Raw genomic sequence first — 25,735 nt, forward strand, 5'->3', positions numbered from 1 at the left:
GAGTATCAATGTTTTTTAGAGAGAGCTTTGACAACATCAAGAACTAAACGCTAAAGTTCCTCAAAAGTCATCACTCGAACAGTTAAAGAATCAAGAGAAGCTCGACACAGTAGAAAGTTCTACAGAAACAGTGTTAGAATTTGTTGGAAGAGAAACTTCTGCACGATGGCATTCAAAGCAAAAAAGAGAGATTGAGGCTTAGATTTCCACGACCACCATGACCACAGACCCAAGGACCCATGGACCCAATGACTTCTCCATCAACTACGGCTTCACCATCAACAATGTTGTCAAAGGAATAAATTGTATGATTAATGTTTGTTATGTGTGAGTAGATGTTCGATTTAGGGTCGAAATGTAACGTCCCCGCTTCAAGCCTCCATTGGGTCCTTACACCCACGGACTAATGGCTCTTATACACGAGTTCGTCACTCTGACTGCTTCATGGACTGATGACTGACCCTACAGACCAACACGAATATTTTCAGCGTGCTTTGTCCTCACTCACACGCTTCCTGGGAAAACTTCCCAAGAGGTCACCCATCCTTGAAATTGCTTCAGGCCAAGCACGCTTAACTGTGAAGTTCTTTCGAGATGGGCTACCGAAAAATAAGATGCACCTTGTTGATATAGGTAGTACCAATCAATCCATTTAAGCCCTTTTCAACTGTGTAGTCCCATACCTACACAGTCTCTGAATCATCCCACTTGACCTTCCCCAGGCGGTGTGGGATTGCACAGCTTACCCGGTATTTCCCCTTACGGATCACGGGACTACTGACTGTCACAATCACCCCCTTACAGGGTTCGACGTCCTCGTCGACCACACTTCCGGCTGGGTCAAGGCTCTGATACCATTTGTAACGTCCCCGCTTCAAGCCTCCATTGGGCCCTTACACCCACGGACTGAATGGCTCTTATACACGAGTACGTCACTATGGCTGCTTCATGGACTGATGACTGACCCTACAGACCAACACGAATGTTTTCAGCGTGCTTTGTCCTCACTCACACGCTTCCTGGGAAAACTTCCCAGGAGGTCACCCATCCTTGAAATTGCTCCAGGCCAAGCACGCTTAACTGTGAAGTTCTTTCGAGATGGGCTACCGAAAAACAAGATGCACCTTGTTGATATAGGTAGTACCAATCAATCCATTTAAGCTCTATTCAACTGTGTAGTCCCATACCTACACAGTCTTAGAATCATCCCACTTGACCTTCCCCAGGCGGTGTGAGATTGTACAGCTTACCCGGTATTTCCCCTTACGGATCACGGGACTACTGACTGTCACACGAAAATAGTTAAATATGAGTTTTGGGCAAAAAATTAGTTTTTTTGTCAGGCTCGATAGTGGTCCGATGCCTTCCTGTTGTTAAATGAGTAAAGGTTGAAGATGAAGGTTCGATGGTGGTCTGATGGTAGCTCAATGATATGGTCCGATAGGAGTTCGATGATGGTCTGATGCCTTCCTAACGAGCCTAATAAATAGAGCTTAACATCTATAAATGTAAATATAGTCTGATAGTGGTCCGATAGTCACCTGATGCTACTTTACTTATGTACAAAAATATATATATAAAAAAAAAATGAGTAGCATCAGGCCACCATCGAACCCCCATCAAACCACTATCAGTATAAATAGGAAGGGAAATTTAATTTTCTATACTTACATATACTTAATATTTTATTCCTAAACTAATACATATCACCATTGAAAATATATGATCACTTTATTTAAAACCCAAAAATACCCCTCTCATAACTCAACCCCATCTCTCTCGCATTTCAGCACATCCATCGGACCCCATCGGACCCACAAATTTTTTCCCAACCTGCACATGCATCGGATCCCCCCCCCCCATCGGACCTGTCGGACCCAAACTGAAATTTTTCCAACTCGCAAGCATCGGACCCCCCGCCCACCGGACCCGTCGGGCCCAACCACATTTTTTTTCCCAACTCGCAAGCATCGAACCCCCATCGGACCCCATCGGGCCATCATCTTCCCCAAACTGCAATTTTCCCAAATCCCAAATCTAAACCTAAAATCGAACCTAAATCTAACAAAACTCACGGTGCACACATAAACACATACATTATACATTATAACCCTAAAATCAATACCTATCAATACTTCAAATCATATATCACACACACACACAAAAAAAATAATAACAAAAAAAAGGGGCCGACGGTGTAGGCGGTAGGTGGTGGGAGAGAAGTGCTCGGTTTTGGTTTGGGAGGGGGCTGGTGTTGTAGACGGTGGTGAGGGGCCGACGTTGTGGATGGTGGTGGGGGGGGGGGGTTTAGGTTGTAGTTCAGTTTGGGTTGTAGACAAGCAGAGAGAGAGGGAGATGGGGTTGAGTTATGAGAGAGGTATTTTTAGGTTTTAGATAAAGTGGTCATATATTTTCAATAGTGATATGTATAAGTTTAGGGATAAAATATTAGGTATATGTAAGTATAAAAAATCTGTGTTTTGCAAAAATTACAGATTGGACCTTCTATTTTTTTAAATGATAAAATGGACCCTATATTTTCTAAAATTGTAAAAATAGGACCCTGAGCTTAATTTTTGACAATTTTTTTTTAATACAACCAACTTGAAGACAATTCCTAATATGAACAGATACAAAAAATGTAAACAGTTTTGTCATAGCACTTTTAGATCGAATTCTAATTAAACTTTAAAAATTAATTCAAGGTCCTATTTGTACTATTTTAGAAAATACAGTGTCCATTTTGTCATTTAACAAAACACAGGGTCCAATTGATAACTTTTGCAAAACACGTCCAAAATAGTATTTACCATTTATTTAATCTTAATAAATTTGTATTCAAAAATTTAATATACACCAAAACTATACACATAAATTCAAATTTCACCATACACCACTCCATCTAGACTCTAGACTAGAACAAATACATACAAATTAGCTTAGCAAAGCTAACATCATCATCCTCATCATCATCAATGCATCATCCTCATCATCCGTACAATCAAATGACGCGTGTCCCTATCTCATCGTCCTCCAGACAACGCGGTTTCCTCATCTCCCTCCCCAAAAAACACTCTTTCTTTCTTCTCCACCGTCCTATATAAGTCTCCATTAATGACCCCTTCAATCTCTTCTCCATTTATTTCTTGACTCACTCTCTTCAAAGTCCATTCCTTTGACTCCATTCACTCACACACCACAACAAACATAACTCACTCTCACCACTGTGTTCCTTCCTTTAACGCGTTTTCATGGCTTCAGAGAATTTAGCCACTACTACTATTGACCCATGGGTCTTCAAACCCACTTCCCTCTCCGCCGATTCTTGGTTCTCCGATCTTCTCAACAGAGACGCAGATTCCATAATTACCAAAGCCCTTCAAAAATCCATAGCTAATTCTTCACCTCCTCCTGACCTAATTCTTCACACCCAAACTCTTTCACTTCCTCAACCCTCTTCCACAACCACGACCATGAATAATACTACAACTACTTCTAACACCATCACCGGAAAGATTTCCAAAAGAAAATCCAGAGCCACGAAGAGATCCAACACCACTTTCATAACAGCCGACCCTGCTAATTTCCGACAAATGGTTCAGCAAGTAACCGGCGTAAGATTCGGCTCGGCTCCTTTCTCTACATCGACTTCGGCGCCTATACTTAAACCTGAGCCGCAAAGAGCTTGCAGCAGCCGTTTTCCGATCGCTAACGGTTGCCTTCCGACTCTTGACACGTCAGCGTTTTTGCTGGATCAGCCGCCGTTGGTGCCGCTCTCTAGTTTTTCTCCGGTGAGTATGGGATTGGGAGGTGTTGGTGAGGTTGGATTGGAATTGGAGAGTTTGCCGAGTTTTCCTACTTTGGAATCATGGAAAGTGATGTGATTATGGGATTGGATTAGGTTTTGTGGTGATGATGATGATGATGATGATGATCTCTGTTCTTGTAATGTAAGCCATGTTAGGCAGTTCGTTTGTTTTATGTAATTATATCTTAATTATCTTCTTATTTTAACCTTTTGATGTATTTTTTTTTCCTTTGATTAGTAAGTAAACAAATGTTTAGAAATTATATCTTGAGTTTTTTCTTGGGTTATGTTAGTTTGAGAGAACAATATAATTATGCAATTATGTATGTAACATTAATTATAACAATAATTTTAATTAGTTTACATATGTAACATTAATTATAACCATAATTGTGCATTACAACAACCACAATGTATATTATTCTTGTTGATGCCAAAAAACATCAAACAAGAACACAAAACTAAACAAAAATAACAAAATTAAACACAATTAAGATTGATGTTGATTTATCTAGGAAGATTTGCTCTATTACAGAAAAATTCTCACCATGAAAGAGCCCAATCAATTAAACACATGAAACTACACTTTTACAACTCTCATAAACACTCATTCATCCTATTGAATTCCTCACAATGCATGTTATTCTTGTTTATCAAACAAGAACCAACGAGCAACAAAAACACAAAACTAAACAAAGATAACAAATTAAACACAATCACATGAGACTTGCTATATATCTAGAAAGACTTGCTCTACTACAGAAAAATTCTCACCATGACAGATCTCGATCAATTAAACACACGAGACTACTCTTTTTACAACCCTAGTAAACACTCAATCATCCAAGTGAATTCCTCGCTAATTTTCTGTAAAAACTTCTCATCTAACTGAATGATGAGCGGGCTTATATATATAGGGTTCGAGTATTGGCATGACAGCTTGGCCGAGCTGTTATGTTAGTTGGTTCAGCTTATGTGACTTTAGTTAAAATAGTTAGAGAATTGACTTATATATATTATGTACACAAACAAGAAAACAACTGTATAGACAAAATCTTCAAAAGAAAGTGACAGTAAGAGAAAATGGGCGCCAATATTTATGGGTGGCACATCCAAAAGCAGAGTAAGCATAAGAGACTCATCTTCTGTTTTCAACTCAGGATATTAGATTTCTTTATTATGATCATAACTGCCAAATGATGAGAATTATGAATTCAAAGGAAAGAAAAGTAGCTGAGATAAGATTAAGAAATGAAAATATGTATGTAAATGTAATGTCATCAAGTTAAATACTTTGATATTGAAGATTTTAACAATGGATTCACATTAATCAGTGGTAGAATCAAATGGTCCTTCTTCTTCCAATAACTTTGCTTCATTATCAGCTCAAGACCTTAAAAGTAGAGATCAACCGCCAATGATGAGAATCAGAAATTTAAGGAAAGAAAAGTAGTTGCGAAGCATGCAAATGTGCAACCGAAAATGCTAACCAAAGCTTCTTTGCCATCCACACATCTCTGCAGAAAAATGAACCATACAAGCTGTCATGTTAGTAAAATTCAGATCAACTTCTTGCTCTTAGTTTTGTTTCTTTAATGTTTGAATTTTGCAGAGACAACCTTAAGAATACTTTCAAGGGGCTTCTTAAACTAATGTGACTTTTGAAAGAACATCATGAACAATTGAATTCATGCACATTTTATTATACTTCTCTCCACAAGTATTAAGTTAATAATTTCTTAATTCAGTTTCATATCCAAAACAAAGATTAAGAAAGCAAATGTAAACATGAACATTAATGGCATTGGTCAATATGGAAAAATCAAAGTCAATCAAGAGAGTTGAGAAGTTTCTAAGCAATCTCACTCTGCTGAAACCTAGGAGTGTTGTACATACAACACAACATAACACAACCTAAAACAGAAAAGGAATTGAAGACATTGATTCATTATTGAATAAAGCTTTCAAACAAGTAGGACTGAGAAGAGAAAAGAGTAATACCTATATTTTCTCATCATCCACAATTATATTTGAAATGTGAGCAATAGTTGGCCAGTCCTCCCCCCTATCCCTCTCGACTCGTGGTGTTAGCAATTCACAATTCTTAATGCGTAGATCAGAAAGAGAAGCGGGTAGTTCTTTTGGCAAGCACTGGAGTTTAGGACAGTTTATAATTTCCAATTTCTCAAGGGAGGTGAGATGCTGATAGGCCGCCTTGTCCAAGTGTGTCAAGTTTTTACAACTCATAATTCTAATCTTCTTTAAAGTGATCAAAGGGGCCTGCTTGAGTTGAGCTCTTGGGAGTAATAATGGTATTAGTTCTTCACTACCATTTAATACAAGCACTGTCAATACAGGAAAATAATCTCCTAACAATGTCACTTTGAGTCTCTTGCACCTATCAAAATTAAGATTCTTAAGACGAGGAAGAACTCCACCTTCGATAAATGACCACTCTTGGAGATAATACAAACCCCCGAATGTCAAGTTCTCCAAAGATCTAAAGAACGGTTTTGTTTGTATTGCAACAGAAGAATCAAGACTAGTAGAATGATAAAACTCTGAACCTATTCCTACCACACCACAATACCTAATCCTAAGGTCTTTGAGAGAAGGCAGCTGTCCCAACGACGGCAAGAAGCTGCAATTAGAACAACATGAAATCTCCAACCTTACTAAATTAGACAATCAGCGATGATCTCCCATCCAGTTCGGGAAACTGTTGCCTTTGTAGTTCTCAATTGTAAGTTCCTTCAAGTTTGGATGAGGCTGGAGGACACTGAGTAGCTCTCTTTGTCTTTCTTTGTGCAAGTAATCAGGTTCATGACCATAACCCCATTTCAAAGTTAGCTGACTAAGAAACTTCTTACTCATTAATAATGGTGCATCCGAAACTTCCTCAAGGCTACTCACATTTTCTAGTCCCTTAATATAAAGCTTCCCGTGTAGATTTTGAAACTCTTTCAACAGTTCAATACCACCAGAATCTCTATTTTGTCCCACAACAAATCTATTTAGTGTTTGGAGATTTTGTAGCTTCCCCAATTGCAATGGCATTTCTAATAATCTAGGAACACTAAGATGTCGCAACTTAATCAAATTTCCTATATCATTTGGTAGTCTAGTAACTTCTATACATTGCTCTAACAATAGAGTCTCCAAATTATACAGCTTACAAATTGTATTAGGTATTTCTTCAATATAATTACAATCTAACCTCAAATATCTTAGATACTTCAAATTGCCTATTGAATCAGGAAACTTGTTGATCACACCATTCTGTATAGATAGTACTCTTAAGCGTGGGAATGATTCATGCAACTTAGACAACCATTCTTCACCAAATTCATGGAACAATAATAAGGTGCGCAAGAAGCATTTCTCTTTAGAAAACTCCTCAAAGTTCTTAAGCATACTCGATTCTTCACAATGTAAATGGCGAACCTTGAGAGAACATTTCATACTGTTATTCATCATTACACAAAACTCGCCAGAGATAAACATTGCTAAATCATGTATAAGATCATGCATAAGGAAAGTTTCTTCACTGTCCGATGATGAAGGTTGGAAAAATGACATAGAAAGAAGATAATCGAAATACTCTTCTCCAACTTTTTCAATTCTCTTTCCATTTGTAGACTGAAAAAGACCTTCGGCCATCCATAACAAGACCATCTCTTCTTTTTTAAAATGATAATCTTTTGGAAATAAAGAGCAATAAGCAAAACATTGCTTTAATGCAGAAGGTAAATGAAAATAACTCAACCACAATGCTGGAAGAATTTCAACTCTTTTCCTTTCGTACAACTCCCATATATCATTGTTTAGGATGCTCTCCCATTCCTCCTTGCTGCGTATTCCTCTTAACAAATCACCAATTGACTTTATTGCTAAAGGAAGACCCTTACACTTATCGACTATTTTTTCTCCAACTTCTTTGAGATCAAAGTAATCATTTGAGTCTACAACAAGTGAAGCATGTTTTGCAAATAATCGCCAACCAGCAGCCTCATTTAATCTTCCTAGTTGATAAGTTGACCCTGTTTTCATAATCGATGCAACAACTGTGCTCCGTGTTGTCACAACAATCTTACTTCCATGTTTTCCCGATTTGAAACAATTGTTCAAGACATCCCACTTGGCACGATTCTCATCCCAAACATCATCAACAACAAACAGAAACTTCTTCACACTCAGAGCCTTCTTTACTTCTTCTTGAAGATCATACGGCTCCTCAATTTCACATCTTTCAGAAGTGACCTTCTCAACAATTAGTCTCATCACTTTCATGCAGTCAACTTTGTCATCTCCCACAGTAATCCATACTTTCACATCAAACATTTTGTTGACTCTTTCGTCCTTGAAAACAAGTTGAGCAAGAGTAGTCTTTCCAATCCCGCCCATCCCCACTATAGAAATCACAGATAATTTGTCACCACCGGTTGTTTCATCCAACAAAAGCAACTTAATAATCTCTTCTTTTTCACAATCCCTTCCATAAATTTCAGACTCTTCTAACGATGGAGCACATACCCTCTCTGGCTTCTTATGATTTCTCACAAGTTCCAAACCAAGATCTTTATTGTCTAGAAGAAGCTTCAATTTCCCAAGTGTCTCTTCTATGTCAAATTTTATGTCTTTATCAAAAGAAGTTAAAGGATTTGATGATGAGATGAGTTTCATGAGTACCTTACTACAACCACTGTCATGAGATTCATGATGACCTTCCATTTCTTTTCGCAATGCTTCAGTGTCAATCTTGTAAACCAAATCGTCTGCATCATAAATGGTGTCCTTGAGATCATCAAGCCACTTCCTTACTCTTGGGTCTTTGATGAGCTTTTCCTCAGCATCAATGAGCAGCATATCAGCAGAGGACAGCAAAGTTTCCAACTCCTTGAGCAGCTTGAGAATGGTCTCTTTTCGTTTGAAGAAGTGTTTGACATCAGAAGCTAACTTTTTCACCAAGGGATCAAGAAAAGCAGAGAGAAGTGCTCCTCCAACAATTTCAGCAGCCATGATTATCAACCTTTTTGAGGGTTTTCGAAGGACAGAGCTCCTGGCTGGTCTTATCAAATTAAGTAGTATATAATTAAGTACAAATAATGACACTTATAAAGAGTACTACTATAACACTTTTCTAAAACTTTATATACCTTTTGACTTATTAGTTAGATGTCCCTTCAAGTTTGTCTTTTTTGTGATTCAGATCCCACTTCCAATATATACATATGTATTCTTTTTTTCTTAATTTTTTTTTTCTTAAAATTAATTATTTTCACTTAATTATAATTCTATATAAAGCTAACTTACAAAATAAGTTGATATTTTCAATTAAAATGCTAAGAAGAAAATCATGACTTTATGTAAAAGACACTTTTTGTTGGTGGCTTGTCTTGAACTTTGCTCCATATTTGTTTTATCAGTTTGACTATTATTCATTAAGCTGCCATAACTGACTCAGTAGTCTCTTCTATTCTTTAATTACAATTTGACTCAGTCAAAAATAGTTCCAAACAATTACACTTTTCCATTACAATTTTCATGCTTATACATGACATGGTTATTTTCATTAACCACACATAGTCAATCACAAACATCATAAATCAAAATTATATTTGTTCTTGATGTAAGTATCAGTGAGCAAATTAAGCTATGAATAATTTGTAGTTCTTGTAATGTAAGCTAAGTAGTGTTCTTTGTTTTGTGGTTCAAAATTGATAGTTATTTATGTAATTATATCTTCTTATTTTAACATTTGTAGTTTCTGATGATGATGTATCTTTCCCTTTTTGATCAGTATAACAAATATTTGGTTAATTTATTTAGATGCATAGCCTTCCCAAATAACACATGAGTGTCCCACATGATAAAAGAGAAAGAGTTAATCACTTTATAAAGCTAATAAGAAGAGAGAGATGTGTTATGTTAGTTTGAGAGAACAATAATTCTGCAATTATGTATCAAGTCAGCCTCTTGTATGTGACGACAAACAATGTCACTTTGAGTCTTAAAACGAGAAAAAACTCTACCTTCAATAAATGACCACTCTTCAAATCTTCATATTTTTGTTTTATAATTCAAAATTTATATTGTTTATGTAACTTTATTTAAAAAAATTTCCTTGGAAATGAGAATCTTCATACAACGTTGTTTATGTAACTTTATATAAAAAAAATTCCTTGGAATAAATAGTTTATATTTATATAATTTACTTCTTTCACTTGACTTTAGTAATTTGTTTTATAAGAAGTTAAAAGGAAAATGGAATTCTTAGTTACGAAATGGGAATCATATTTCTTCCATTTTAGCAAATGTTGGTTGTCAGGTTTGATTTCGATTTGTTTTAGAGCTATATACATTTTCCTTTAGTTTTTGTTATAACAATTCTACTGAGGAGATTAACAATATTTATTTATAGACACAAACAAGTCAAATCAAAGCAATTGTATTGACAAAATGTTCAAAAGAAAGTAACAATAAATGAGAAAATGGAGACCAAGATTTATATTAAGGAGAGACAATTACATTAACATTAACAATGGTGTCATATCAGCCTCTTGTACAAAGTTTCTGAGTTCCATATATATATATACACACACAATAAAATTCAAAACCCCAAATCTTACAACTGTACTGTAATCACTCTAGCTAGTGTATTATTCAGAATCACACACCACATTCAAAATAAAAGTAAGCAAATTAAGAGAGCTTAAGTCATCATAGATGTTTATTTGGTGGTAATTGAGTAGTTGCATTCTTCAACTCAATCCAATTAGTCAGCAATAAGCACACAAATCATTCAGAAACATCAATTCCACTACTCAATCTCATCTATGGTTGGACTTGGATCCTGCAAAAACACAGTAATTACTAATTAATAGCTTGTGCTGTGTATACATATTTACATAATTACATGTAATTTTACTGCTAATTAAAAGCATGCACACACAAATAATAGAAAATTATGCTTCTTTGAATGCGTCAAGAAAACATAACAGCAATCAAAACTAAAACAGTTTGATCACAAACTGTAATGATGACAAATAGAATCAAAGACAAAAACAGAATAGAATTACAAGAGAAATTTAACAGCAATGAGACCTTTCTTGATGAATGAAATCAGTACATGAGAGAATTGAATCAATGGAGAATTATTGATCTGAAATTACACATGCACTCACACTGGGGGATCAAGATCAGACACACTTGAACCCCTTTTACAACCCTCCTGCCACTGAATTTTCTCTTAGTTTTCTGATCTCATAACATGACTTTAAATGAAACGAAATGTACAAGGTCTATTTATAGTATGGGGACAGTTAGGAATACTAACTAACTAACCCGATTGTAGAAGCTGTTAAAACAGTTATTGACACATCAGAATGGACAACCTTAAATGGCTGAACTAACACCAGAAATGTAGAGCAGAACATCACAAAATATAAAAAACGAACATTTGGGCTGGGGCCAGAGGGTGAAACAAGTACAATACATGAGATGCTTCTTCCAATAAATCTGCTATAAACACACAGAATCTATCATATCAACCTGGGAGTGTTGTACACACAACACAACACAACCTTAAACGAACACAAATCGAAGACTATTTGATTCAATATTGAATAAAGCTTTTAAACAATTAGGACAGAAAAGAAGAGAAAATAGTAATACCTCATATTTTCTTCTTATCAACAATGATATTTGGGATGTGAGCAATAATTGGCCAGTCCTCCCCTGTCTCCCTCTGGAGTTGAAGGTTAGGACAGCCTTCAATCGTCAACTCCTCAAGGGAGGTGAGGTACTGAAAGGCGGCCTCATCTAAGCACTTCAAGTTGAAACAAAGACTAAGTACAATCTTCTTTAAACTGATCAAAGGGGCCTGCATGAGTTGAGCTCTTGGGAATAGGGCTGAACATCAGTCGGTTTGGTCGGTTTTTTTCTATATAAAAATTCAAAATTCGGTTTTCGGTCTGGATTGGTGCAATCTGAAAACCGACTGACCAATTTAGAATCTATCTTAAAACCGACCGTTTTGAACCTCGGTTTGGGCGGTTTATCTTATTCTTTTAACTTTAATATTAATAAAAAAATAATATATTATTTTCATATATTATAAGTAATTATAATACATCAAAAACAAACTTAATAATTTAATATATATATGTATAACGGTCGGTTTCGGTTTTTTCGGCCGGTTTATTACCAAAAAAATCCGACCGTTCAATGGCGGTTTTAACCGTTGGCGGTCTTTTTCGGTTTTCGGTTTCGGTTCCAACGGTGTTCGGTAAGTCGGTTTGAACGATTTTTTAAATTTTTGGAATTTTATGCTCACCCCTACTTGGGAGTAATGATAGTATTAATTCCTCACTATCACCTCAATGAAGGAAAATAATTTCCTAACAATGTCACGTTGAGTCTATAGCAACTCTTAAGATAAGATTCTTAAGACGAGGAAAAACTCCACCTTCGTTTAAGGACCACTCTTCGAGAATATGCAGTCCATTAAATTTCAAGGTCTCCAAGGTTCCAAAAAATAATGGCATTGTTTGTATTGCAACAGAAGAAGAGTCAACATTAGTAGCAGAATAATAAAACTTCGTTTCTGGGAAGTTGTTTTGATAGTTAGCAAGTCGGATGGTAGTAGAAGGACTTGTTTATGGAGGATCGCAATCCTGGCAGTTCTATGGGCTGTCTGGTTAGAGATCATAACAGAATTTTTGAAGGTGCTAGTGTACATCGGATGATCTTCGGCATAAGATAAGACCGTTGACATTTACTTGGGTGTATAAGACTAAGCTTTTTGAGCATTTGTCCTTCTTAGACTTAAAGTAGAGATGGGAGATCTTTGGTGTAATTTTTTCTTATTGGGGCAGTTGAACCTCAGTGTTGTATTTGTACTGGTTTGGTGCTATTTTGTTTTAGTTCGTTTTGAGCTAAAGTTTTGTTTCGATGGTATTTCTCCGCTACAAGTGAGGGTTTTAATAACATTTTCGGGGATGGGATCAGCCTTATGATCTCTAAAAAATCCAAATTCTTTATTAAGATCATTATCTTATTTTGTGAATTTTGCTTAACAACACAATGAATCATTCTATTTTGCTTGGGGAGATTTAAGAAGCTTGGAGAGGGATGTTATCCTAATTTCTTAAGTGAGTGTTTACTCTATTCTTTTATAACAGACTTAATGATGAAATAAGAAACTGGATGGATTATAGAACATAGGTAACTGGAGAGCTTTTGTTAAGAAAAAATCATGATGTAATGAATTTGTTGAATGACATGACAGATTTTGATTATGACTGGTACTGGGATCCATCCTTCAGGGTCGGTGTCACCAATACCTTCTTTGTTACCCAAATTCAACCAAAGAAAAAGAAGAATACACTATCACTTGAAAAAAAAATTAATCACATGGTAACCATAGTAAGATTTCTATATGTGATAATTTAAGGGTGCATAATTACTTCAGAATGTTTTAATGACAATAACTTAAATAATGAAAGTTATGAGAGTTGTTTGAATAAAGTAGAAGTACATTGAATAAACTGAAGAGATGATTTTGATTTGATCACTGAAGCAACTCTCGTCTTCCCTAAAAGTTATTGAGAATCAAGTCGATTATATCTTTAATTTTCAATATATAAAATTAAAATTAATAAATACTACTTTAAAAAAGTTAAGGATGAATCATGAATGAACGATCATCATAAGATCATATCTTTATTTTTGTAAATGAAATATAAAACTGACAATACATAACATTTGACTTATTCAAATCAATAGCACAATATATAATAACTCTACAACTTAGTGATGTGAGTGAGTTGCAGTGTTATTCATTAATATTATTATTTTGCAACAAAATAACAATACCAATATTTTATTCTAGCACACATGCACACTTATATATTCTTAGGCGTTGGTGGAGGGGTTGATCAATTCCATGATCCAGGCGTCCCTGGCACACTTGGTGTATCCCATGCCCCCGGCACCCTCGGCGCCCCCGGCATTCCCGACCCCCCCGGTATTCCCGGCACTCCAGGAGTTTCTGGCACTCCTGGCATCCCTGGTCCCCCCGACCCCCCGGGTATCCCCGGCACTCCAGGTGTTTCTGGCACTCCTGGCATCCCTGGTCCCCCCGACCCCCCCGGTACCCCTGGCACTCCAGGTGTTTCTGGCACTCCTGGCATCCCTGGTCCCCCCGACCCCCCCGGTATCCCTGGCACTCCAGGTGTTTCTGGCATTCCTGGCATTCCCGGCATTCCTGGCGCCGGCCCTGGTATTCCTGGCACTCCTGGGGTTTCAGGTGTCCACGACATTCCAAAGATATTATGATATATATTTGTTGTATTATTATTGAATGATATGAGAGGTTGTTATAAAACACAACCTATATTTATAGACGTAGCTAGGTACTTAATTAATTGTATTAGTGCCTCTCTTTCTTACTAAATTTATTGGGTAAGTTTTGTTAGAGCATGTTTTTTTATGTGAAAGTGAGAATGTTTTTTGGTTTTGCATCAAATGCATGCATGTGATGTGTAGTTGTTATTACTTAATTAATTAATTATCCAATGTAACTCCATTAATTAATTTTCCACTTAATTTAATTAATATCATCACCATATAATCGTGTTGGAATTATTTATTTAATTTTTAAAAAACAATATATGATAGATAGCACATATTTATTTGTTAGGTTGTACTAGGTTGTATTAGATTATATATTATATTTTAATATAAAACTATGCTAAATTTTAATTTATATTAAAATATTATATATTTAGGTATCTATAAAAGTTAATATCACATATAGTTTTATATAAAAATATTATATAAAATACAATATACAATAGAATAAAGTGTAATACCGCATAGCAAAAGAACTTTATAATTATTACCCCTTAAGTGCTATATAAAATAGAGCATTGCTATTAGGCACCAGTGGTGCACAGCACCTTCTCGACATGTCGCGTTGCGATTGGTTAGCGATACCCTATAAAAGCTATTATATTAAATTATATGGGACCCGATAATTAATTGGACCAATAGCGATATTGACACATAGGAAGGTGATAGGCACCACTGGTTCCCTTTAGCATTTCTCTATAAAATATTTTTGAATACGATAGGTTAATAAACAATCAACAAAAGGCAAAAGACTAATGAAATTAAAAATATCTTTATATATACATGTGTTAATTTGATTTACTTTTATTATTTTCTTATCTTCTAATGAATATTATTTTGAATTATATATTTTACAAAAATTATAGTGGAAAAAAAATTCAATACAATAAACACTAATAATTCTCTAACTAATCTAAGGACAAAGCATATATATATATATCATAATGAATAATTAGAGAAATCCAATCCATTGGTTTATTAGTACCAAACCAAGACTACACCAAAGTTTTCAACTCCTTCACAAACACCATATCACAATTTTACTGATGTTATATATGTATAATAGTAAAAAAGCAAAACAATTGATTAATTGTAATTAATATATATATAAATCATTATTGATCAAAGCCATAATTCATGGGAATCTTTCTTTTTGTAAAGTAATACTAAATATATCCACTGCTACACTTTTAACTTTTGACTTATGGCTAAAGATAATCTCACACTTTAGTCTTTAATAAGTACTAAGTTATTTGTTACACTTTTTCATTTTACATATGAAAAACTCTTCTATATTGTCTTGTTCCCTTTATATTATCTTGAGAAGATATACTCAGTAATATAATTAATTAATTAGTATTATGTACTCTATATTCTAAATACTTTAATGTATCAACTGAAAGTGTAGATAATTAATTAATTAGTATAATCAACAACAATACATGCATGAATTTCGGTATCTCAATTTTGTTATGTTTATGTCTGTTGTCATATTTGGTTATCCAATTTGTGTTTACAATAACCATAAAAGTACATTATTCAAATACTCCTAGATTGTACATTATACTGATATGAACTTTGTAATATGTGTGGTCACAACCTTTTTCATCCCAACATCCAAGCAACTTATGGAAGGTCTAATAATTTTTGGAACACTGTCCATGTGAACATCTTCCGCAAGCCTCGCAATGACTCCATTCTTGTCTCGGGAGCTCGAAATGCTTCCTGCCAAAACAATTCTTTAAACAACTTCACTTGTGTTCAGGTCCAGAACACGCAATACCCCGTCTATCCCTCCCACAACTAATGTTGATGTGGTGAATTCTCACCCTCAAAACAGATTGTTACAACAATAACAATATTCAAGAATGCATAAACAAAACTAAAACCAATCCCAAAATCAAAACTTGAACTTAATTGAAATTAGACAAAGAATGAATGATAAATTTTTATTGAATAGGAATAGTCAGTAGTACACAATTGAATGAGCCCAAGATTACAACTCAACATTGGGAAGTAATATAAAGAAATGTCTCACATTGAGGGAAATTACTTCAAGAATGATACTCCTATTACATCCCTCCACACACACTCACTATGATCTTGGAACCTCTCTCTTTAAACTTGAATCTAAAACTAAAATATGAGCTTGGAGATTAGGGATCAGAACTCAAATCTCTCTTTGAGAATAGAAGAACACCTATTTATAGTTGTTGGTGGGGTCCCCTTTAAGGTGATATTAAAGCCAACTGCTATAACTAACAACAACTTTCTTCAGATTCATCTAATGAACATATAGATGTTAGATAAATTAATATAAACCCCAAGATCAATTTGTATATAACATAGAACACAATAATAAGATATAATAATTAGGTATGTGTACCTGATTGATCCATAGCAATTATCTCTGTTTGATCCACAACAGTTACTCCACTTTGATAGTACAATACTATCAACTAAGTCTTCCTCCCTAGATCTCTAAATCAGAAGCAGTTTATTTATCTGATTATCAAAAGGTATACAATTGTGATGAGACAATATGTATTTATAGAGTTAGGGAGGGGACTTAGCTACAAAAACCCTAGTTGGGCTGGGCCTGCTCATCAAAGGCTTCAGTCAACTAGAAAAGCCCACACTTCTGCTTCACCTAGACTTTACACACAGATGCTAAGCCCATTAACAATTGATCACCAACAACATGGGCTAACACAGCAAAGAACTATCCAATCAACCCAAGTTTTAATAAAACCAATAAAATTTAATGTAAGCCCAAATAAAAGTCTAACATTCTCCCACTTGGGCTACATTGATTTTAATACATATATATTATATTAAAATAATTTTGTTTGAAAACGACTCATGGGTTGAACAACAGGAAAACATTTGTGGCCACTTTAAAAAATGATAGTTCTCTGATAGCATCTCAACATACCGGTCCAATTTAACCTTTGATAATGAACTATGACAGTCATATTGTTTTTAACTCAACAAAAGACATTCATAATCACAAATACCAAAGTATTAAATCGACATGGTCAATAAGTCTAGTAGTGTGGTAAGGAATTATGTTCAACATGTGATCAATTTAAAATAACATAATATCCTTATCAGTCCTCAATTTCACTGATACCGTGATGCTTAATAAATAAGCCAGTGAAATTAAACATACACTACTTAATAAATAAGTAAGTGTCACTAAACTTGCTTAAAAAATTAAGCCAACAAAATATCATTGTCTTTTAGTAAATATACTTAAAATACAATGATCACAACAAGATATGAACTACATGCTTTCAATTCAATTATTCTCGAGAATATAACAAAGCCTAACTGAAAGCATAAACATCCAATAATAAAAATTATTGGCCCACAAAGTAGTTCATAACATCAACAAGTAAACTACATATAAATGTAATCTCAAAAGATAAAACAAGAAACTCCCACTAACCCAAAGGAGCAAAAGATTATAAAATGCCTATATCAAAAACATATTTATCAAACAATATGGCACTTAATCCTTTGGTTAGAGGATCTGCAAACATCAACTTGGTCTTTCAATATTCTATCACAATGTCTCCTTTCTTAACCAAGTCTTCAATAGAGAGATACTTTATTTCCTTAATTTTGGAAGCACTACTAATCTCATTATTCTTTGAAAAGAAAACAACAATACTATTATCACAATAGATTAGTATAGGAGAGGAAATAGGATCAACTAGTCGTATCTCTAAAATCAAATTCTTTAACCATAAAGCTTACAAAGATGCCCCATAACATGCAACAAATTTAACATACATAGTAGATGATACGATTAAAGTCTATTTAACACTTTTTCAAGAAATAGCAGCACCAACAAAAGTGAAAATATAGCCAGAAGTTGACTTTAAATCATCTACATAACCACCAAAATTTGAATCTGAATAACCAACAACTTGAAGATTGTTGACATGCTTATACACAAGCATAAAACTCTTCGTTCTATGCAAATATCTCAAAACTTTATTGGCTGCAACCCAATGATCATGGCCAGGATCAGATAAATATCTCCTAAGAACATCGACCATAAAAGCAATATCAGGTCTAGTGCAAACCTAAGCATACATCAAACTCCCTACTGCACTTGCATATGGGATATTCTTCATTGCTTCTCTTTTTTAAGTTGTTCTTAGGACATTGTTGCTTAGTGAACTTGTCCCCTTTCAGAATAGGAACAGAACCAGCTTTACACAAATCCATGTTGAACCTTTTGAGCACACGATTAATGTAAGCTTCTTGAGATAAGCCAAGAACTTTTTGATTCCTGTCACGATGGATCTCAATCCCCAAAACATAGGATGCCTCTCCAAGATCTTTCATATCAAAATTGGAAGACAGAAATTTTTTTTTGTCTCATTTAGTAATGACAAATTACTGTTGGCAAGTAAAATGTCGTCTACATAAAAAACAAGAAAAATATAACGACTCCCACTGATCTTCATATAAATACACTGATCAAACTTGTTCTCTACGAAACCAAACGATGTCACAACCTTGTCAAACTTCAAGTACCACTGGCGAGATGCCTGTTTGAGACCATAAATGGATCGTTTTAACTTGCAAACCAAGTTGTCATTTCCATTTTCCTCGAAGCCTTCAGGTTGAGACATATAGACTTGCTCACTCAATTCTCCATTCAGAACAACAGTTTTAACAATCATTTGATGCAACTCTGAATCAGATTGCACAACTAAATCCATAATAATTATGAATGAATCTTTAGTGGAAACAGGTGAGAAAATTTTGAGTGTAATCAATACCTTCTCTTTGAGTAAAGCCTTTAGCCACTAAACACGCTTTAAACCTTTCAATCTGTCCCTTTTTATCCCTTTTAGTTCTTAAAAAATCCATTTGCAACCTATTGGTTTGAAACCATCAAGTATTAGAACTAACTTCCACACATACATTATTTTTGTCCATGAACTTAATCTCATCATCCATGGCTTCTATCCATTTTGAAGAATGTGGACAATTAGGTGCTTCACTGTAAGTGACAGGATCCACAAAATGATCAATATCATATTCTCCTTCTCCAAGATAAACAAAATTATCATGACACTTTGTTGACTTCTTTTGTCTCTGAGATCTCCATATAGGAGGTACTTCTGGAATAACCTCTATTTATTGACCATCATTTTGAATGACATATTCCACAATTAGATTTCTCTGATAACATGACCCTCATCAACAACAAAACCTTCTTCAATAATAGGTTCCTCATCAATAATAGGACCCTCGTCATCTTAGATATTAGGAGCAATATATTCATCAGTAATGGGAGTGTTATCAACTAGAGTAAGAATAAGACTACCATTATTATCATCTCTTGAAAAAGACATAGGAATAAAAATTCCTTTAGATGACTCCCCCGTTTCAAGAGATGTTGAAGGAATATTTTCAGCAACATCAAATTCTAAAAATTTAGCAGTCTGAGATTCAACAATTCGCGTACCACGAGTAGGATAGCAAAAGCGATAGCGTTTTGAGCGCATTGGATAACCAATGAAATAACAGTGATTTCTTCTCGGATCTAACTTTTTCAAATTAGGATCATAAATCTGTACTTCAGCTGGACAACCCCATACACGAAGATGATTCAGACTAGGCTTCCGCCCAGTCCACAACTCAAAAGGGGTCTTATGAACAGATTTACTGGGAACATGATTTAAAATATAAGTTGCAGTCATAAGTGCTTCACCCCATAAAAACTCTGGAAGATTTGTTCTACTCATCATGCTTCTCACCATATCCATGAGAGTGCGATTTCTCCTTTCAGCAACGCCATTTTGCTCAGGTGAACCAGGCATAGTGTATTGAGCAACTATACCATTTTCTTGTAAGTACTCTGCAAAAAGCCCCATGTGTTGTCCAGATTCTGTATAACGACCATAATATTCTCCTCCACCATCAGAATGAACAACTTTGATGACTCTTCCTAATTGTTTCTCAACCTCATTTCGAAAAATTTTGAATTTATCAAGGGCGTCAGATTTTTCTTTAATTAAATAGGTGAATCCATAACGAGAAAAATCATTGATAAAAGTGATAAATACTTATTTTTGCACAACGTGGTGGAATAAGGTCCACTAATGTCAGTGTAGATAATCTCTTATAAAGAGTGACTATAGATAGCAGTCTGCTTTCTTATTTTAGTCAATTTTTTACAAGTACAATCAGCACAAGTATTCCAACCAGAAACATCAACAGGAGGAAGAATTTTAGCTAGAAGGAATCGATCATTTTTTGTTTAGAAATATGACCCGATATATCGTGCCATAATAATAAGGATGTTATCTTAATATAAGATTTCTTACCCACAATATTCACAGCATTGAAAAAGGAAGCTAAGGAAGTCAATGATAATTTGAAAAGAATATCAGAGTAAAAACAGTTTCCAATTATTCGGAGTCAAACATAATGTTAACACTATAATTGGTAAAACGAAAAGAAAATCATTGTTTAACTAAACGCGGAAGCGAAACTGAATTACTTTAAAAGTAAGAATCAAGAAATTACTGTTCAAAATAATCTGAACACTAAACTGTAATTCAAGAATAAGTGTGCCAACATAGATAGCATCAACTCCAACATAAGTGCCACTTTAAGCTTTGACTCCCTCTCACTTATTTGCTTGAGATCCCTTAGCCTCTGGTTGTGGTTGTTTCTTTTCATATTTTCTTTATCCTTTGTTAGGCTTGAGGTGAGAAACAAAGTGAGAAGACTCATTCTTTTCAATTTGTTATCTTGCTTGTTTCAGCTACACACTGAGAAATAAGGTCACTAACACTCCATGCTTTATTATAAGTGTTTAGGCAGTCTTGATAAAGCTAAAAGAGGTAGGGAGTTCATGAAGAACTTAAAGAATGGTGTAAAAGCCGGGAAGAGGAATATTATGTTCTTTCAACTCGGACTGAACATGAATAATTTTCAGAATAAAACCTCGTACTCCTTTGATTTTTCATACTTAATGGTTGCCATTTCATCCATAAGATGTCCAGCTTTAGCGATTTCACTAGTGTGAAATAGTTTTTCTACTACTTTGAAAAACTCATTAGTATTTGAGGTGTTTGGCAAACCATCAAAAGATGTTCAGGAATTAAACGGTTCATAACAATGAGACTAAGATGATTTGAATTTTTCCAATGTGCATGAAGAATTTTTGGGCAACAATTCTGATATTAGAATAAGATCAGCAGATTTTTCTTCTCGAAGGCATAAGTCCAAATCTATTATGCCTAAAGTAATTTTCACATCTCGTTTCCATGTCTTAAAGTTGGAAGCATTCAGAATTCAGATGAAAACGTTATTGTTGTTCGCAGAAAGGAGACCGCAAAATCCAAAAATTAAAACTTGAATAAGCAATATGAGCAATGCATTAGAAAATATTGTAGAGTCAACTGGTCATTATAAACTCCCCTTTGGGGTGAGAATATAACACATACATGATCTACCTTCATGAAGTTAACAACAAAGAAAAAATACATATCATTTAAGAATTTTATTACCTTTGGGCAAATAAAATTCTTAAAAATATGTATTAATTCAAGCAAAAAACTAATAATAAATTTATATATTTAAATTATTACCTTTGGGCAAATAATTAAAATATATACATTTAATATTAACTCACTTCATGGAATGTGAACTAATATATGTAAATACTACCTTTGGGCAAGTAATTACACATATAGTCAACCAAAAGATATAATATTTTCTTCAACATGTGAAATTTGGTGATAAAACAATCATTGAAAATTAATAATTTTTAACCAAATTTCCAAAAGAGATATATAATTGCTTTTATTATATTGATAATCAAAAAATAAAGTGTCCACCATAACACATTATTTTTGTATCAAACAACTAAGTTTTATAACTTTAGAACAACAAATAATCAAAAGATGTGAATATAAGAAAATTGGTGGAGACTACATAGTCAAAATAAATTAAATAAGAGAGTGACTATGTCATATGGAACGAGAAGAAACCCAAAAATTTTTCTATGATTTACGGATTTTGAAAAATCATCAAAAATTATTTTTAATAATTTTTTTAACTGCATAATTATCATTAAAATAATAATAATTATTAAATGGCGTCAAAAAATTAATTAAAAATCACCAAAAAATCAGAAATCAAATTCTAATAATGCTGGAAAAAAGAATCGTCGAAAACAGAGTCACGAAACTACCTCACTCTCTCTCACTCTCCGGCAGCCGCGAGTGGGCTTCGTCCCAGCAGGTTGTCTTCAACCTCCAGCAACCTCCATGGCTGAAAAAAATGGGTTTTGTGCGACCCGGTTCAGACCCGAGCGGGTCGGGACGAAATTCCGACCAAAAAAGTGACGAAACGGACGGGAAAAAAGGGATTTTGATTGGTTTACAATTTCTAATAGATCTACGATATTAATTTCATGTGAAAACACATAAACTTAGGTAGATCTAATCTAAAATAAATCCGAAAACTAAAGAAGAAAGTAACCCAAATATGTGTTCCAATTCAGAAATTAAAGGTGTACAAACATTATAAATCAATTATTGATGAGATATGCACAATCAATTTCAAATTATAATCAATAAAATTGAAAAACACAAAATTAATTTCATAAAGAAAATATATAAACCCTAAAAGTTTAATCTTAAAATTCTCCTAATTTACTCTATAATTTTATGCAAATAATATATTAATAGAAAGAGAATTTAATGAGGAATAAAACCCCTAAACTTTTAAGATTGAAAAACAAAAAATTCAACATAAAATAATAACGAAATTAATATGTAATTGAAGAAAATTAACATATACATATTAATGGTTATACAAATTATAGGTTCTAAATCATATACAATTGGCAATCTGATACCACATGTTAGATAAATTAATATAAACCCCAAGATCAATTTGTATATAACATAGAACACAATAATAAGATATAATAATTAGGTATGTGTACCTGATTGATCCATAGCAATTATCTCTGTTTGATCCACAACAGTTACTCCACTTTGATAGTACAATACTATCAACTAAGTCTTCCTCCCTAGATCTCTAAATCAGAAGCAGTTTATTTATCTGATTATTGTTAGGCTAAAATTAGTCTAAGTTTCGGGTCGTATTTTCAGTTAGTTTTCACTCTTTGTTTCTAGTTTTAGGGCTATTTTACGCTTGATTCTTTTGTTTCAGGTCCTTGGGTGTTTAAAGAAAGTATGTACAAGAATTGAGGAAAAGTGGTGAAAGAATCGAGAAGAAAAACCAAAGTTTGTGTCGCTGCCTGTTCCAGTCGCGACTGGGAACATGCCAGTCGCGACGGGAACTGGCAGAGAGGATCTCGAAGTTTCAAAGTTTAACCCCGTCGCGACGGGGGCTTTGCCAGTCGCGACGGGGACCCCAGTGACGGGATTTTTGGGCAGTTTCGTAATTTCACGAATTTTAAAGATGAGAATTGGTTTAAATAGTGAGGGTTCGTGAAAATTAGGGGATTATTCAGAATTAGAACCCTAGAAACAAAGGAGGAGGCTAGAAGAGCGGCTTGTGGCGACCCGGATCAATTGCTTCAACTAGTTCTTTCTCTTCTCTTTAATTTTTCTATGTTCTTTTCTATTTCAATGTTAATTATGGATTTGATTATGGATGTTTTGAACTAAACTCCTATTTAGGGAGAATGATGAATGTTGTTTAAGTTTTTCCTAGTTAATGATTAATTGCCATTCCTCCATCTTGATTGTGAATACTATTCATATTTGTGTTTAATTTCCATGTGCAAGATTGATCACCTTTTACATGTTTTATGATCTCAATTCAAAATCTGAAAAGTGAGAATTGAGAATGCTAAAATTGGATAGTCTAGGTTTTGATGTGAAACGAAAGTATTTACATAGCCTTTGTGACATTTAGATTATTGCTTAATGCTGATTTCATGTTGGTTTAATTAAGAGATTAATTAGAGAGCATGAGATTTAGAACCTAGAAGATCTGAAAAGAGCTAGGTTAATTCATAATCTGTCATTCACTTCAAGAGAAGGATAGCATTTAAACATTAACATTGGTAACTTAACAACATGATTCGTCTCCCTATTTTCTTATCTTGATTAATCTTCCTTTTGTTAGTTTTAATTTTCTGAATTGTTTTATTTAATTCATAAAAAGTATTCTTTTACCAGATAGAATCAATAGTATAATTTAGTAGTAATTAGTCCAATTCCCTGTGGTTCGACCTCACTTGCGTGAGTATACTACTTGATTGCGTGCACTTGCGTAGTAATTAATAATTTTCGCAACAAGTTTTTGGCGCCGTTGCCGGGGAATTGTGTAAAGATTAATATTACCCAAAATTATACTAACTTCTACTTTGGTTTATTTTTCTTGCTAATTACTAATCTTTTTTAGCAATATTTTCTTTATCTATTCCAGGAATCCTAGTGTATGCGCCGTCAAGGACAAGCAGTCATATTACCAGTTGATCCTGAAATCGAGAAAACTTGTAGGAGAAACCGAAAGAACAAGAGGCAAGAAAGAGTTTCAGCAATTGCTGAAACAACAGAAATCATGGCTGCTAATGTGAATGCGAATGTTGTAAATAACGGCAATAATGGTGGTGCCGTGGAAGACCAAGCTAATGGCCGTAGCTTGAGAGATTACATTCTCCCTACTCTGACGGGAGTGCAGTCATGTATCAGGCCACCGGCAGTTGATGCGAATAACTTTGAGATCAAACCTGCCATACTTCAAATGGTGCAGTCTTCAGTTCAGTTTGGTGGCCTCCCTTCTGAAGATCCTAATCTGCATCTCTCGAACTTCATGGAACTTTGTGAGACTTTTAAAGTCAATGGAGTTAGTGATGATGCCATTCGTTTGAGACTGTTTCCATTCTCACTTAGAGAAAGAGCCAAGAGTTGGTTAATCTCCTTGCCACCAAATTCCATAGCAACATGGACAGACTTAGCAACTAAATTTCTGTCTAAGTTCTTTCCCCCAGCAAAGTCTGCTAAGCTGCGAGGAGAGATCAACAATTTCTGTCAACAAGAGAATGAGTCTCTCTATGAGTCTTGGGAGAGGTTCAAGGACTTAATCAGAAAGTGTCCTCATCATGGTATTGAGAAGTGGATGCTGGTTCATAATTTCTATAACGGGTTGGTTGGTAACACTAGAACTCTAATAGATGCAGCAGCTGGCGGAGCCTTTATGAGAAAGAGTGCTAATGAGGCGTATGATCTATTGGAGGAGATGGCTCTAAACAACCAGCAGTGGCCAACTGAAAGGAGTCAATCTAAGAAGGTAGCTGGTGTGTTAGAGGTTGATGCCATTACAAAGCTGACAGCTCAGGTTGAGGCCCTAACAAAGCTGATCGCAGTGCAAGCCAAACAAGCTCAAGTGGTTTGTGAGATATGTGGAGGTCCCCATCACTTTTCTGAGTGTCAGGCAGATGTGGATGATTTGCCAATGGATCAAGCAAAAGCCATTGGAAACTATTCCCAAAAC

The 25,735-nt window shown here is 34.7% G+C and overlaps 3 protein-coding genes and 1 non-coding gene across 4 annotated transcripts; 2 read left to right on the top strand and 2 right to left on the bottom strand.

The window, feature by feature from the left end:
• Positions 1-3,148: 3,148 nt before the first annotated feature.
• On the bottom strand, positions 3,149-8,863 carry LOC115709016 (putative disease resistance RPP13-like protein 1). The gene is made up of 2 exons (XM_061111450.1): positions 5,810-8,863; positions 3,149-5,325 (listed from the first exon to the last, which is right to left on the bottom strand). Exon 1 carries the CDS (start codon positions 8,825-8,827, stop codon positions 6,497-6,499), a length of 2,331 nt encoding a protein of 776 aa, XP_060967433.1. The 5' UTR covers positions 8,828-8,863; the 3' UTR covers positions 3,149-5,325; positions 5,810-6,496.
• Positions 3,252-4,068, top strand: LOC115710005 (calmodulin-binding protein 25). Its single transcript, XM_030638295.2, has one exon. It carries the CDS (start codon positions 3,252-3,254, stop codon positions 3,882-3,884), a length of 633 nt encoding a protein of 210 aa, XP_030494155.2. The 3' UTR covers positions 3,885-4,068.
• Positions 8,864-12,034: 3,171 nt separating the features above from the next.
• On the top strand, positions 12,035-14,146 carry LOC133035522 (uncharacterized). The gene is made up of 2 exons (XM_061111363.1): positions 12,035-12,095; positions 13,728-14,146. Exons 1-2 carry the CDS (start codon positions 12,035-12,037, stop codon positions 14,144-14,146), a joined length of 480 nt encoding a protein of 159 aa, XP_060967346.1.
• An 11,097-nt stretch (positions 14,147-25,243) lies between these two features.
• Positions 25,244-25,350, bottom strand: LOC133036380 (small nucleolar RNA R71). The gene has a single exon (XR_009687037.1). It is a non-coding gene; the product is annotated as a small nucleolar RNA R71 (small nucleolar RNA).
• Between the last annotated feature and the right edge of the window lie 385 nt (positions 25,351-25,735).

Source organism: Cannabis sativa, chromosome 3 (assembly GCF_029168945.1).
Source record: "Cannabis sativa cultivar Pink pepper isolate KNU-18-1 chromosome 3, ASM2916894v1, whole genome shotgun sequence".
NCBI classification, from domain to species: Eukaryota; Viridiplantae; Streptophyta; class Magnoliopsida; order Rosales; family Cannabaceae; genus Cannabis; species Cannabis sativa.